The 15,841-nt window shown below is 41.7% G+C and overlaps 1 protein-coding gene across 2 annotated transcripts in view; it reads right to left on the bottom strand.

Moving 5' to 3' along the window:
* Window positions 1–758: 758 nt before the first annotated feature.
* Window positions 759–15,841, bottom strand: part of tfr1a (transferrin receptor 1a) — a 32,837-nt gene continuing 17,754 nt past the window's right edge. For both annotated transcript variants that reach the window (XM_067454350.1, XM_067454352.1), the window contains exons 9-18: window positions 14,703–14,872; window positions 14,479–14,598; window positions 9,027–9,112; window positions 7,817–7,880; window positions 7,675–7,742; window positions 6,078–6,148; window positions 5,652–5,736; window positions 5,314–5,541; window positions 4,854–5,006; window positions 759–3,396 (exon numbers count right to left, since the gene is read on the bottom strand). In XM_067454350.1, coding sequence (XP_067310451.1) covers window positions 3,154–3,396; window positions 4,854–5,006; window positions 5,314–5,541; window positions 5,652–5,736; window positions 6,078–6,148; window positions 7,675–7,742; window positions 7,817–7,880; window positions 9,027–9,112; window positions 14,479–14,598; window positions 14,703–14,872 — 1,288 coding nt within the window. In that variant the 3' untranslated portion in view covers window positions 759–3,153. The remainder of the gene's footprint in view (window positions 3,397–4,853; window positions 5,007–5,313; window positions 5,542–5,651; window positions 5,737–6,077; window positions 6,149–7,674; window positions 7,743–7,816; window positions 7,881–9,026; window positions 9,113–14,478; window positions 14,599–14,702; window positions 14,873–15,841) is intronic.

Consider the following 15,841-nt stretch of genomic DNA (forward strand, 5'->3'; position numbering starts at 1 on the left):
TTGTATTCGTCTGAAAGAAGAAAGTCATATACACCTAGAATGGCTTGAGGGTAAGTAATTCATTGTGTAATTTTCATTTGTGAACTAATCCTTTAATATGGCATATTTGTACATTGTTAGGGGAAAGTTGCTTTTTGAAAAACACCTTCATTATAAAGCCCATAAACAAGTGGCTACGTTAATAAGAAACAATATCTTTTTGATGGCTGTTAATGCAAGTTAAATTGACAAAACCTCAGTTTAATAAATGATGTCAGTCATAAGAGCTTAAAAGAGAATTTTTCAAAGTACTCTAGTTCAACCAAGTGGTCATTTGATGAATTGCAGACAGGTCCCTACATAAACACTGATGATTTTATTATACAATGAAACAGTTTAATGTCATTCAACAAATTTAAATAGACATGGTACGAATTTTACTGGCGCCACTTTCTACTATTTGTAAATTTAGATTACTTGTAGCCAATTTCATGGGTGGTATCAGAAATCAAAATGTATTTTAGGATAATAATAAATAAATATATAAATAAATAAAAACATTTAATCTATTAGTTCAATGTAGATGTTTAATTATTTTGGTGTGCCACATGCAAACTATGATTATGATTTATTTATTTTTAAGAGTCCTTGTTAAAAACGTGAGGTTAAACAAGTGTTGAAAGAATTTATATTTAGTATCAATATAGTTAGAAGTCTTGGATGAGAGCTGCTGTACTTCACCCTTGTTATCTTAACACAAATCCAAAGAGCTTTCACAGTTTAAAGTTGTTCAAACTTTTTATTGAATCGCTTGCAGACTTATCATAAAACTGAGAATCAGTGCATGTGCAATCCTATAAACCAATTAATTTCCACAACAAAAATACTACAGACAATACATAGCATTTTTTTTTTAAAGATAAGGATATAGACAATCATGAAACTACAAGTGATAACTAATTTATATTGTTTTTAGAATAATTTTTAATCTCCATTTTCATCTCTTCCAGATTTTACATGTATATTTCAAAATTATACACAAGTGTCTTTCTCTTTATCAATGCATAAACATTATTTTGGAACTCAATTCATATCGACGGCCATGATTTGAAGATAAACAGATGATACTGATAAGAAAAGGGTAACCAATTAGCTGAATAGCTTTAATTTAATCTCAGTCTGATGAAGTTGAATACAATTTGAATCAAGTTAAATGCACACAAAGGAGAAAAGAAAACAAAAAAAGAAAAAAGTATTTCAATCTTTAAGGCTGTCATAATCTACAAGGCACAAACAAGTAAATGATACACCAGAAACAAAAGAAATGAAAACCGAATTAGAGAACAGAACATAAGCCCACGACAGGATCTTACAGAGAAGGTTTCACACAGAGAAGTTTGTAAAAATTATACCTTTAGGGGTACAACAGCTTGTCGCTGGGGCAGTACCCTAAAAGCACATATTAAGGTTCATAGCGGTACCTTAAGGTACACATTTGTACTCTGAGGTACTAATATGCACCTTTTAGGAGTAAAAAACGTTCAAAGATGTTCTTTTAAAGGGATAGTTCACCCAAAAATGAAAATTCTGCGATCTACTCACAATCACGTTCCAAACCTGTATGAGTTACTATGGTAGTGAATGATTGCTCTATCTGCTTTGTTACAAACATTCTTCCAAATATCTTCTTTTGTGTTCAGCAGAAGAAAGAAACTCATACAGGATTGGAACACGAGGGTTGTAAACAACATTTTTGGGTGAATTATCCCTTTAAGGGTACTGCCCAAGCGACAAGCTGTTGTTACAGGTACAATAAAGGTACAATTTTGACACCCTTTTTCTCTCTGTGTAGTTTTCAATCTCTGCTGTGATACTCACCCATTCCACATTAAATTCATCCAAGGCAGAAAGAAGGTAACAGCATTGATTTTTCATGAGTAACTCACAACAGGTAACTAGTATGGTAGGCGTGTGTGAACATAGAAGATTTGTACATCATGGGAAACACTGTTCCCGATAATTACATCCACACCACAGTGAAATATGAGGGGCACTGCCCTCGATATCAACACATCGGTAGGCAAAAACTACCATCATCAACTTCGCATTATGGAAGGCACTGCTTCCGATAATGATTCTGGATCAGATATAACATTGATTCAAAAGGAGGATGCCAGAGACTAATAGAATATTAATTAAATATTATTATTTAAGAAATGCACCATGGTAGTTTCTGGTCATAGCTTTTGAAAACAAGATCATCTCTATAGCAGATGCTGCTTTCACATTTCGACAGTATAACTGTCATAATTATGGAAGGCACTGCTTCCGATAATTATACATTTGTTAAAAAAGGCGTTACAAAATGCTATTTATAGTGATCTCTGTCACTGATAAATAAAAAACAAACTAACTAATAAATAGATATTTCAGAGCCACATAGGAAATCCTCTTTCTACTATTTGACAGAATTGATCTGACATGCCCTGGAAAAGTGTATCCAAGCAGAAAACTGGAAAAATACTGTGCTTTAGGAGGTGTGCTATCTTACCACAGGTAAGTTAGGTTACAACCATTGAAATGACAATGGCTGATTGTCTAACTGTAGCCTGTATAAAACTTCCACCTCTAAATACACACTGTTCAGATATTAAGCAAGTTCCTAAAAAGAGTCTGAAAATAATGAAAATAACTAACCAGTAACACATTCCAAATTTGTGTAATTTATAGATCTTAAAGGAACACTTCACCCAAGAATAAATATTGTGGCTTTTTTACCTTGATGTCATTCTAACCCCTTAATTTTGTTGTTCTTTACACATAGATATTTGGATGATTTCAAAGGAAGAAATAGCACGACTGATGCGTGACACTTTCATAATATTTTAGTGCTCTTGTGTCCTGTATTGAAGTTTGAAATCTCCAGTAATTTCATGGAAAAATTGCAGCCAGTACGTTTTTCAAAATATCTTCTTTTGCTTTTCACTGAAGAGGTTTGGAAGTACATGACAAAATTGCTATTCTTGGGTCAACTACTCCTTTAAATACGGAGGTAAACCTCCAATTGTAAATTCACGTTAATACAGCACCAATATCATTTTCTACTTTTCCTTTTTTGTCTTGAGTGTTGGTTCAAAGTGATCAAATACTTAAAGGTCATCTGAATCTGCTCATCTAAATTTCATTATCCATATCCCATACTTCCCCTGCCAATGCATTGGCACAGCCCTGGATGGTCCAGGTGGCGAGAGCAAACTGATTCTTGAATTGGTCGACGTCAGCAGATTCAAGACCTCCTTTAATAGCTTCGAGATGATCCACCAGAGCTGCCAGTGTGTGCGAGCCAGAGCCCAGCACAATGTGCCGGAATGGAATCTCCCGTGGAGTAACGTAAGGAGAGAGGAGACTGCCTTCCACCTTCAAACAAACACATTGTGTTAACTTACACATTATAAAAAAATCTGTCTTTCATGTAACAACAGCTGTTTCTAAAATTGTATATCTCTAGAATGTAAGCTGAGAAATGCAAGCTGACTTAAAGTGCAGTAAACATTAAAACAGTTTTCCCTACTAAGTGTTCATTAGTACATTAATACATTTAAACAATATGAAAACACATACACATTATAACAAATCTGTCTTTCATGTAACAACAGCTGTTCTAAAATTGTATATCTCTAAGCTGAGAAATGCAAGCTGACTTAAAGTGCAGTAAACATTAAAACAGTTTCCCCTACTAAGTGTTCATTAGTACATTAATACATTTAAACAATATGAAAACAAATACTGGTTTACAACATCAATCGCCATAATGAACTGTTTTTTGCAGAGCTAAAATAATTGGAGATACCAATCACAGAAAACCTTAAAGGGATAGTTCACCCAAAAATGAAAATTAGCCTGTGATTTATTCACCCTCAAGTCATCCTAGGTGTATATGACCTTCTTTCAGATGAATACAATCAGAGTTCTATTTTTAAAAAAATGCCATTATAAATGGCAGTGAATTTCTTTTTTAACAGCTATTTCTGTTTTGAAGTCCATGGGCCATCTATCCATCATAAAACTGCTCTACATTGCTCCAGGGGCGATAAAGGCATTCTGAAGCAAGCGATGCCTTAGTGTAAGAAAAATCATATTTAACACTTTACAAACCGTAATCTCTAGCATCCGCTTATTGTCATACGCACGTTCATGAGAGACTGCCGCTTCAGTGTATGACGTAGGATGCTCCGGTGAGAATAAACTAGTTCTCACGAGAATCAAGTTGTTTTGCTATATGCACTTGCGCTTCTGCGTTCGCCCAGTTAGCTGAAGTTAGACATTACAGTTTGTAAAGTTTTAAATATGGATATTTTTCTTACACAAATGCATTGCTTTGCTTCAGAAGGCATTGAGGATGCAATCATGGGCTAATTTTAATTTCTGGATGAACTATCCCTTCAACTATTAAAATTTTAACATTTCCGCTTTCACTCTTACATTCAAAATAAGGAGGGAAGATAATAAAAATGTAATAATTTCCATTGGTCTAGTCTTTGCATCTGTTTGTTTTATGTGTAATTCAGGTCTCCTCTGTTGGAGTAGAATTGGCTAGGTAGTGCTGTCACAAAAAACTAGGGCCCTAGAAATGCAGTCTTGAAACTGCAGCCTTTAGAATTGCAGGAATATAGTATAGCAAAATCAATTACATTTATCTTCATCATCTGAGAAAGTGAAAGAAATATTAATGACTTATCATCATATCCAAACTTTTCCCAACAAAATGATTGTGAGAATTGCTCTCCTTCTAAAACAACTATTAATAGCAGCAGCCCTTCAATATATTTCATCCCAACTTTCTTTTACAGTAGGAAATATGTCAAGTTATTTACCCTCATAATGCGATTGTTGATGATTCGACACTGCTCCATGTCTTCAAGATCGCTGTTCCGGATGGCAGAATTGAGGGCGCTGGCAGCACGATCGTACGACCCCTGAGCTGACAGAAGCCACTGCATCGTTATAGTGGAAGGAAGGCGGCCCGACTTGAAAAGAAAAATGCAAAGTGTGATTTAAAGCTCCTTTCTGTACTTTACAGATATTTACAGAACCCTAGGGACATGGTGAAGGACAAAAAAAATATGAGATGGAGTAAATGCTTTTGTGTTCTCTTGCAAATAATCTGCATGCCTCTAAGGAACTTTGCATTTGCAAAGTTTCTCAAAGGGAATGCAACACATTTGCGAGCAAATGCAAAAAGCAAGTACGTTTTTTCCATCACCATGTCCCATATTCTACAAACTCTAAGCCAAAGTTATTTTGGAGTAAGCGTATGCAACCATGTAGGCTCACCATTTGCAGTGATTCAACTTTAGACCTGATCTGGGACACATAGTTGCGGATGATGCTGGTATACTTTGCCACATTCAGCTTGAGCAGGTGGTCGTGTACCAGCCGAAGAGCAACCAGCCCAACCACCTCACCTGCTTTCTTAGCCAGTTTCAGAGTGGAAGAGGAAGTGTACCGTTCCAAATATTGTTCAGTATCCTCAAAAGTGCCAAACGGGTATGAATTTGAACTCTAAAACACATCAAGCAGATGTTTACAGACTATCCTATATGAGGAAACAAACTGTACCTGAATGTATTTTACTTTTTAAAATACATCTTCAGTAAAACCTGGATATTTACCGAAGTAAATCGAAAGGAAAGTGACGGGATGCCTGAGAAGGTCTGGAATGGATAAGCAGAGTGAGACAAACCCATAGGCTCCATTCTGTGAGGAAAGAAAAAGTTAGAAAGTGTGGATATTGTTAACTTTAACTATTAAAAATAACGTAATAAGTTGAATTAACTTTTAATAAAATAAAATATTGGATTTAAAAACATTTTATAACATTGCCTAAAATACATGTTTAATGTACTAAAATTATAAAAAAATAAATAAAAATGTATTAAAAGCTAAATAAAAATCTTTTAAAAAAGAACACAAAATTACAAACTAAAATTGAAAATAAAAAGACAAGCTAATTCAAAATATTACAAATATATAAGTAATATATAATTATATAAATTATAGTAAAATTGTCGAGCATAAGCAGGATGGGACCAACATACACAGACTTCTCCCAGCTGGATCCAGCAAACTGTTGATGCAAGGATTTGGATGAACCATCTGTAGATGAGACCTGCATGAGGAAGAAATTATTTTTCTTTAGACAGATAAAACAGCTCAGGACAGGTTCTAAGAAGATTAATGAGAAAGATTCAGCATTTGTGATACTAGGGGTGTGCGATATATATATATTTGTCTACACTAATATTGTAATTGTTGCTTAAACATTATACAATCAGTGTATGACATAGGATGCTCCGGTGTTAATATACTAGTTCTCGCGAGAATCAAGTTGTTTTGCTCCATGCACTGCGCTTCCGCGTTCTTCCAGTTAGCTGAAGTCAGAGATTATGTTAAGTTTTAAATATGGATATTTTTCTTACACAGATGCATTCCTTCGCTTCAGAAGGCATTGAGGGTGAAATCATGGGCTAATTTTAATTTCTGGATGAACTATCCCTTCAAGTACTAAAACTTTGAATGCCTGCTTCCACTCTTTCATTCCAAATAAGTAGGAAAGATAATAAAAATGTAATCATTTCCATGGGTCTAGTCTTTGCATCTGTTTGTTTTATGTGTAATTCAGGTCTAGGTGTGATCTCTTCACTGTCACTCTCCAAGCTATTCACTTTGTTGGGCTATTCACAAAGTACAGCACTTCTGGGTTTTATGGCAAAACACCGGCTTACTATTGGCCGAGCACGATCCCATGATTACATGCATGCATTGTGGTGCTCACGTGTAGTCACATGGACTATTTTAACAATGTCTTTACTACCTTTCTGGACCTTAAAACTTGTAATTACGTTGCAGTCTGTTCGCCAATGTAAAACGTTTCAGACAAAGCCACAGCCCTCTTTTGTGTCTCTGAGCAACACTCAGTTATGCAGAGTTTCGTTACTGAATGAATAAACGTTTTGAGCAAATAGCTTGAAGCAATGATCCAATGACTCACTCATTAAGACAGTCAAATGCTTCGTTACTGAATTAATAAATGTCTCACTCATTATCAGTGACTTGCTGCAGTTTTAATTTCATATTTAAAGTACCTTTTTTAGTTTAAAAATAATTTCAAATATCAATATTTAATGTTTTATGTTTAAAACTTAAAAACATTATTAATGCATTTGTAACTGCAGGTTAAATGCATTCACGTCACCTTGGAGTTACATTTAAAAGTCTGTAAATAGATTTAAATGCCACTTCAGATAGAGCTCCTCAGTTTCCTCTACATTGCAAACCAAAAGTAACAGCCTTATTGTGTCTCATTATCCTAATTAAATTTATTGATTTAATGTAAGAATTTTGACAAACGTTTATGCATACATTTAATTAGGTTATACAAATTTCTTTATAAAGCTAATATTCTCATAAAACTAACTGGAAAAGATAATTAGTCACTGCTGCAAACTGACCATTGCACTGAGTATGAAGAATATTAAAAACTTTAGGAGTCAACTATCCATGACAGTCCTAATCCTGCCAAGGTGCAAGCAGAATAAACAATATTTAAGCAGAATAAACACTATAAGCTCAATATCGTCTAATTATCATTATGGATGAAATCCCAGAAGATATTTTTTCTTTGTGATACATCACCTGTTTCATAGTGCTCTCTAGTAAGTCATACAGCAGTGGGCTGGCAGATGCTTTGAAAAATTCAGAACCTAAAGAGAACATCAGATGATCAGCATCAACTCAAGACCCTCTTCAACTCTTCAAGAAATTACTCTTTACAAACCTGAAATAATGTCATCGAGGCTGATGTAAGAAAACGTTTTCAAATTCAAGGAGGTCAGGTAGCCCTATGGGAACAAAAAGCACAAAATATATTAATTGAGTTACACTGTAAATTATATTTTTTACAGTGTACAGAGAAATTGACACTGTTCCAAGTCTATGTTTGGAATTGAATACTAACATCCTACAGTAGCAGGGCCGGCATCACCCCTTCAGTCATTTTATTAATAGAATAAAATAGAATATAAAACACTATACAACAGTTGATGGGTCCCATTAGGAGTTTTTGCACCAGGTCGTTACAGGAACTACCCACCAGGGTGGGTCCCCGGGAACTAAATTTTAGCCTAGGTGAGTTTTCCTGGTTGCATTCACACCGCCAGTAGGAACTCTGAAGTGACATACCACGCATGTTGTTGTGACTTTTATATTGGCAGCACAACCTTTATTTTGACAGCTCTGAGAACGTCTGAGCCCGAGCAAACAGCACTCCCGTTCTCATTCTTCATTAGTCTACAATCTGGTTAACAGTTCTGTCTAATACGTTACTAGACAGAACTGTTATACAAAGAAAACAGACAGTATATGAAAAAGTACTAGCGTTTGTTGTGTGGTTGATGCCATGTGGTTGATGCTTGGTCCCCTCAAAGTTGCATCAGATTTTCTCCTTAGCATAAAGATTGAAGGGTCCATCCATCACGGTTTGCCATGTTTTTAGAGTAAGTTTGTAGAGTAAATATATTTGCTATAAACTGTGGGAGTACACTGCTTTTTAAAAAAAGGGAGGGTGCTGCTGTTTCTCATGCATTTGAACAATCAACATACACTTACGTCACTGGTAGTTCATATTGTGCTGGGTAAGACCCTACTCTGGAGTAGGAGCTAATTTAGTTCCCCCAAAAGGAGTTTCTAGAACTAAAATCATTCCCAGTCCCTGTGGTGCGAACACACAAAAAAGTGGGTACTTCCGCTTCAAACTATGAAAGGTTCCTCCAAGAACAAAAGCCCCTTTTTTAATGGCTTAAAATTGTATGCTTCTATCAGTGTATTATATTAGTAATTGGTTGTAGCAATTCTAAAAATGTAAAGTCTGTAATTGGAAATATGTATGTTTACTTGTTTGAGATGATTTGGTCATACAAACAAATAATTCACTCCCATATTTAACGAGGCCATTGCTGAACAGAAGGCAATCAAAGCTGCATTCATACCTCCAACCACTCTGTGGCCCCGACACTACCAAATTCACCAGCACTCCAGCTAGCAAACACTATGCTCCTCTTTGGCTTGAATCCATCTATGAAGAAAAGAAAGTTGCACTTAAAATCAATAAGATTATTCCCAATTAATAATTATCATACACACACACACACACACACACACACACATATATACTAATGTATGTTTATAAAAATAAATCACTCTACTTAGTTTCAATAGATACACACACATACTATACGTTAGTATACATACACACTTAAATTATAAACATAATATTATAAACATACTAATGCATGTGTGGCAAGGGGGGCGTGGTTCAGCGAGGTCTGCAGCGGGAGAGAGAGCCGCGGGACGAGCGGTAAGTGAGTGGGTTGGACGCAGATTAATAACACCTGTCTCTTGTTCCAGTAATGAGCGCGGAGAGGGTATAAAACCTCGGCGGAACCAGAGACCAGGGAGAGAGAGAGACGGACGGTTGATGCTGAAACACGGACTGAGAAACCGGAAGCCGGAAGTACCGACCCGGAAGTGATCGCGAGTGTTTGGAGTTGGAAAGAATCTCCACACTACTAAGTGTGCTTTTGATATTGAGTTGATAAATAAAAGAGCATCAACCGTCCAGCCGACCCCCGTGTCCTCTTCCTTCCTCACATTAAGAACTTTGTTACATTGGTGCCGAAACCCGGGAGGAAGTAGGACAGCGCCGCCGCCATGCAGACGCCCTCCGCCTCGCCATTTGCGGACATTATTACATCCCTCGCGGTCCTCCATCAGGACCAACACCAAGCCATGCTGGACCTTCGGGCAGACCAGGAGCGCCGCTTCGAGGCCATTGTCCGAGGCCAGCAAGAGGACCGCGAGAAGTTCCGGAGCTGGATCGACCGGGAGGCTCGCACCGAAGCCGCCGGGCTCGCCAGCGCACCGGTCCACGTGCCCCTGCACAAAATGGGGCCACAGGATGACCCAGAGGCGTTCGTTGACCTCTTTCAAAAGGCCGCGGAGGCCTGCGGGTGGCCCCGGGCACAGTGGCCGGTGCGCCTGATACCACTGCTGACAGGCGAGGCCCAGGCGGCTGCACAACAGCTACCGGTGGCGAACCTCCTGGACTATGATGACCTAAAGAAGGCCATCCTCCAGCGGGTCGGCCGCTCCCCGGAGCAACACCGACAGAGGTTCCGCTCCCTGGAGTGGGGGGAGGCCGGCCGACCCTTCGCGATGGCCCAACAGCTCCGGGACTCATGCCGCAGATGGCTCCTGGCCGGCGGAAGCGACGTGGACCACATCGTCGATCTGGTGGTACTGGAGCAGTTCATCGCTCGGCTCCCAAGGAAAACTGCCGAGTGGGTCCAGTGCCACCGGCCCACGTCGCTGGAGACGGCCATCCACCTGGCGGAGGACCACCTGGTGGCGTGCCCGGGGGTCGGCGCACCCCTTTTAACCTCTCGCTCTCTCTCTCCCCCCTCTGTGTCTCCCTCTCCTCCTATCCCTCTCCCTAGGTCACGCCCTCCGGGCCCTCCTCGGATTTCCCCCAGAGGCCGGGGTGGGATGGGCCCTGGACCGCTCGGGAGTTCGCGGGCTCCGCCCAGGGGGGCGGGGCTGCTGGGGATGGGGGGTGATAGTGGCTCTGGTTCCGCGCCCTCCCCGCGCTCATTGTCCAACCCACTCCCCGCTGCAGGGGTGGCGGGTAAGCCTGGGCTGGCCTGCTGGCGGTGCGGTGATCCGGATCATTTTGTGGACCGATGTCCGAGGATGGACATCGGGACAATGATCCGGATCCCGGACGTCCAGCGGACCACCCCCGATCAAGCAGGAGAGTACCAAATTCCTGTAAGTATCAAGGGGGGTACATATCAGGCCTTGGTGGATTCAGGATGTAACCAAACCTCGATCCATCAAAGCCTGATGCAGCCTGGGGCATTGGATACAAGCCGCATGGTTAAGGTACGGTGTGTGCACGGGGATGTGGTGGAATATCCGGTTGTCCCAGTCACGATACAATTTCGGGGGCAAAAGCATAGTATAGAGGTGGCGGTTAGTCCACACCTCCGGCATCCGCTAATTCTGGGGACGAATTGGCCCGCCTTTACGGCTTTATTGGGATCGTTGTGTGCGGATGCCGCTTGGGGGAAAAAGGCAAGGAAGGGGGCGGTGCGAGTACAGCTTGGGGAGACTGAACCGGGACCCTCGGAGACAACTCCAGAGGAACCGAGCGGGATTGAGAGACTAATTCTCTCGGACCGCGATGACTTTCCTCTGGAGCAGTCCCAGGACGACACCCTTAAGAACGCTTTCCAGCAGGTCCGATCGATCGACGGACAGTCTCTCCAACCTGCCTTGCCTGTCTCCTATCCTTATTTTGCCATAATAAAAGATCGGTTGTATCGAGTGACCCAAGACACTCAGACAAAGGTAGATACAACCCAGTTGTTAGTACCAAAGAGCCGCCGGGAAATGCTTTTCCAGGCGGCTCACTCTAACCCGATGGCGGGCCACCTGGGACAGGCGGCCACGCTGAATCGTTTAATGACCCGATTTTTTTGGCCAGGCATTCATGACAATGTGCGCAGGTGGTGCGCGTCTTGTCCTGAATGTCAGTTGGTGAATCCACTGGCCGCCCCAAAAGCGCCATTGCGCCCCCTTCCATTAATGCAGGTCCCCTTCGAGAGAATTGCGATGGACCTCATCGGGCCATTAGAGCGATCCGCACGCGGACATCGTTTTGCGCTAGTTATCGTGGACTACGCAACACGATATCCGGAAGCAGTGGCTCTCCGCAACATCTCTGCGAAGAGTGTTGCGGACGCACTGTTTCGTTTAATCTCCCGAGTGGGGATTCCGAAGGAAATCCTCACTGATCAAGGCACGGCGTTTATGTCACGCACGTTAAGCGAATTGTACGGATTATTGGGCATTAAATCCATTCGAACAAGCGTCTATCACCCACAAACAGACGGCTTGGTCGAACGATTTAATCGCACTCTTAAATCCATGATCCGTAAATTCGTACAGGAAGACGCCAAAAATTGGGATCGGTGGTTAGAACCCCTCTTATTTGCTGTGCGGGAGGTCCCGCAAGCCTCCACGGGGTTTTCCCCCTTCGAGCTTCTCTACGGACGGCAGCCCCGGGGGGTGCTGGACGTCCTACGAGAAACTTGGGAGGAGGGGCCTTCTTTGGCCAAGAACGAAATTCAGTATGTGCTGGACTTGCGAACAAAACTCCACACCTTGGGGCGGCTATCGAGGGAGAATTTGTTGCAAGCCCAGGACCGCCAGAGCCGGTCATATAACAGGGGTACAAAACTACGCAAATTCACACCGGGAGAGAAAGTGCTCGTTCTACTCCCTACGTCGAGCTCAAAATTAATGTCAAAGTGGCAGGGGCCGTTTGAGGTCGCACGACAGGTAGGAGAGCTCGATTATGAAGTGATACGATCCGATAGGAACGGGGCACGTCAAATATACCACCTCAACCTGCTAAAAAAATGGAATGAGGTGGAATCAGTGTTGTTGGCAACGGTGATCGGGGGAGAGGATGATCTCGGGCCAGAGGCGAGCATTAAAGCACAATCAGTCGCGCTGGCCCCTGGGGGAGATCACCTCTCACCGTTACAACTCACTGATTTATCAAAATTGCAGGCGGAGTTCGCTGACGTGTTCTCGCCCCTACCGGGACGTACCGACTTGATTCAGCACCATATCGAGACCGAGCCGGGCGTGGTAGTTCGCAGCCGGCCGTATCGCTTGCCTGAACACAAGAAAAAGGTAGTTCAGGAAGAATTAGGCGCAATGCTCGACATGGGAGTAATCGAGGAGTCCAACAGTGACTGGGCGAGCCCGATAGTTTTGGTCCCCAAAACAGACGGCTCGGTCAGGTTCTGTGTGGACTACCGCAAGGTGAACGCTGTGTCGAAATTCGACGCGTATCCAATGCCGCGGGTTGACGAGTTGCTTGATCGGTTGGGCACGGCTCGATTTTATTCGACGCTGGACTTAACAAAGGGCTATTGGCAGATCCCCTTGTCTCCATTGTCCAAAGAAAAGACAGCTTTCACCACGCCGTTTGGATTGCACCAATTTGTCACGCTTCCTTTCGGGTTGTTCGGGGCGCCCGCTACCTTTCAGCGCCTCATGGACAGGATTTTGCGTCCCCATGCCGCATATGCTGCTGCCTATCTGGATGATATCGTGATTTACAGTCACGATTGGCAGCGGCATATGCAGCATGTCAGGGCGGTCTTGAGGTCGCTGAGGGGAGCGGGGCTCACGGCCAACCCAAAGAAGTGTGCGATTGGGCGGGTGGAAGTAAGGTATCTGGGCTTCCACTTGGGTCATGGACAAGTGCGTCCCCAAATTGATAAGACCGCAGCAATTGCAACCTGTCCGAGACCCAAGACCAAAAAGGAGGTTAGGCAGTTCTTGGGGCTGGCGGGATATTATAGACGGTTCATACCAAATTATTCGGACCTCACCAGCCCTTTGACTGACCTTACTAGAAAGGGGCTACCAGATACGGTCCAGTGGACGGAGCCGTGTCAACAGGCTTTTACCCGAGTGAAGGCTGCTCTATGTGGCGGGCCGCTCTTACACTCCCCTGACTTTTCTCTCCCTTTCTTGTTGCAGACTGACGCGTCGGACAGGGGGCTGGGCGCAGTCCTGGCCCAGGAGGTGGAGGGGGGAGAGCGGCCGGTGCTGTACATTAGCCGTAAGCTCTCCAAGAGGGAAGCTAAGTACAGCACCATAGAGAAGGAGTGTCTGGCCATCAGGTGGGCCGTTCTCACCCTCCGCTACTACCTCCTGGGGCGAGAGTTCACCCTCTGTTCGGACCACGCTCCTCTCCAATGGCTCCACCGCATGAAGGATACCAACGCGCGGATCACCCGTTGGTATCTAGCTCTTCAGCCGTTTAAATTCAAGGTGGTCCACAGGCCGGGTGCTCAGATGGCTGTGGCCGAGTTCCTCTCCAGAAATGGGGGGGGGGGGGCTGCAGGCCGGGCGGCTCCCCGGCCTGAGTCGGGCGGTGGGGGTATGTGGCAAGGGGGGCGTGGTTCAGCGAGGTCTGCAGCGGGAGAGAGAGCCGCGGGACGAGCGGTAAGTGAGTGGGTTGGACGCAGATTAATAACACCTGTCTCTTGTTCCAGTAATGAGCGCGGAGAGGGTATAAAACCTCGGCGGAACCAGAGACCAGGGAGAGAGAGAGACGGACGGTTGATGCTGAAACACGGACTGAGAAACCGGAAGCCGGAAGTACCGACCCGGAAGTGATCGCGAGTGTTTGGAGTTGGAAAGAATCTCCACACTACTAAGTGTGCTTTTGATATTGAGTTGATAAATAAAAGAGCATCAACCGTCCAGCCGACCCCCGTGTCCTCTTCCTTCCTCACATTAAGAACTTTGTTACAGCATGTCTTTAAAAATAAATCACTATACTTATTTGCAATGTACCATTCTTGATCATGTCTGTGATAGTTCTGGCCAACTCCACCAGTAAACTGGTGCCAACTGTGCTTCTAGCGAATCCAGGGCCCCATGCATCTCGCTGGACTCCGATCACCATATAACGATCTAAAGCAAAGTATGAAGACAAAAACCAAGTGATCAGGGTCTGGGACCAATTACTTGATTGATGTGCACAGCTGTTTAAAGCCCAGTGTAACAGAATACAGTACCTGCATCCGTATAACCTTTAATGACTCCAAACACGTTGTGGATTCTTTTCTGAATAAGGACATTGTTCACTTCCACAGTAATGTTGTCGTCATTACCGCCGAGGTTGTACACGTTACCCCCAAGCGACCTATCCCTCCAGCCATTAGGCAAAGTCCGGCCGCCTAACTTACTGTTTGAGGACAGGGGTGAAAAAATGTGACAAATACGTAAATAAAGGGAAAAATAACACACCACAATGACAGAAAACTGATGACAGAAAACAGAAAAATGTGAGTGGTTCTTGCTGCCAGGATGCTTTTGAGTGTTTTTGGTGCATTGTCATGTAGTTGATCAATAGTTGCTAGGGGTTGCTTTTAACCTGCATGGTTGCTACTGTAGGTTGTTGCTGCCTCAAGTCAAAACAGCCCAACTCCATGCCTTTATTATATTCTGGGGCCAGATTCACTAAACAGTCTTAAAAATAAAACTTTAAATTCTTATGCTCTAAATAAATAAAGTTAAGATATTTTTGTTTTGTTTTCAAAAAGCATTACTTAAGAACATTATTATATTTTTCCCATTTTTGTTGCAATATTGTTCCAAAAACAAAACTTAATAAATAAAAAAAAATATATATATATATACATATATATATATATATATATATATATATATATATATATATATATATATAATATATATATAATATATATATATATATAATATATATATAATATATATATATATAATATATATATATATATATATATATATATATATATATATATATATATATATATATATATATATATATATATATATATATATATATAGATAGATAGATATATATATAGATAGATAGATATAGATATATATAGATATATACACGTCTTAAAGTTAGGATAACCACTTAAATCCCCAAAGATAAATGGTTTAATACATTTGAGTTATTTAAAACATTAAGCATTACAATAAAACACTAGCTACATATAATGCATGAGTACTCTGAAGTGACACTGTTGACTGATAACATAAATCAATGATCGATCATCATTAAACAGGATGTGATATTTTTCTGAATTCATAAATCAGTGACTCAAAAACAAGTCAATAGGCAACAAGTATTATAGTTATATAATTGCGATATAATGTTTGGCAA

The sequence above is a fragment of the Pseudorasbora parva genome, chromosome 9, assembly GCF_024679245.1.
Source record: "Pseudorasbora parva isolate DD20220531a chromosome 9, ASM2467924v1, whole genome shotgun sequence".
In the NCBI taxonomy this organism is placed as follows: domain Eukaryota; kingdom Metazoa; phylum Chordata; class Actinopteri; order Cypriniformes; family Gobionidae; genus Pseudorasbora; species Pseudorasbora parva.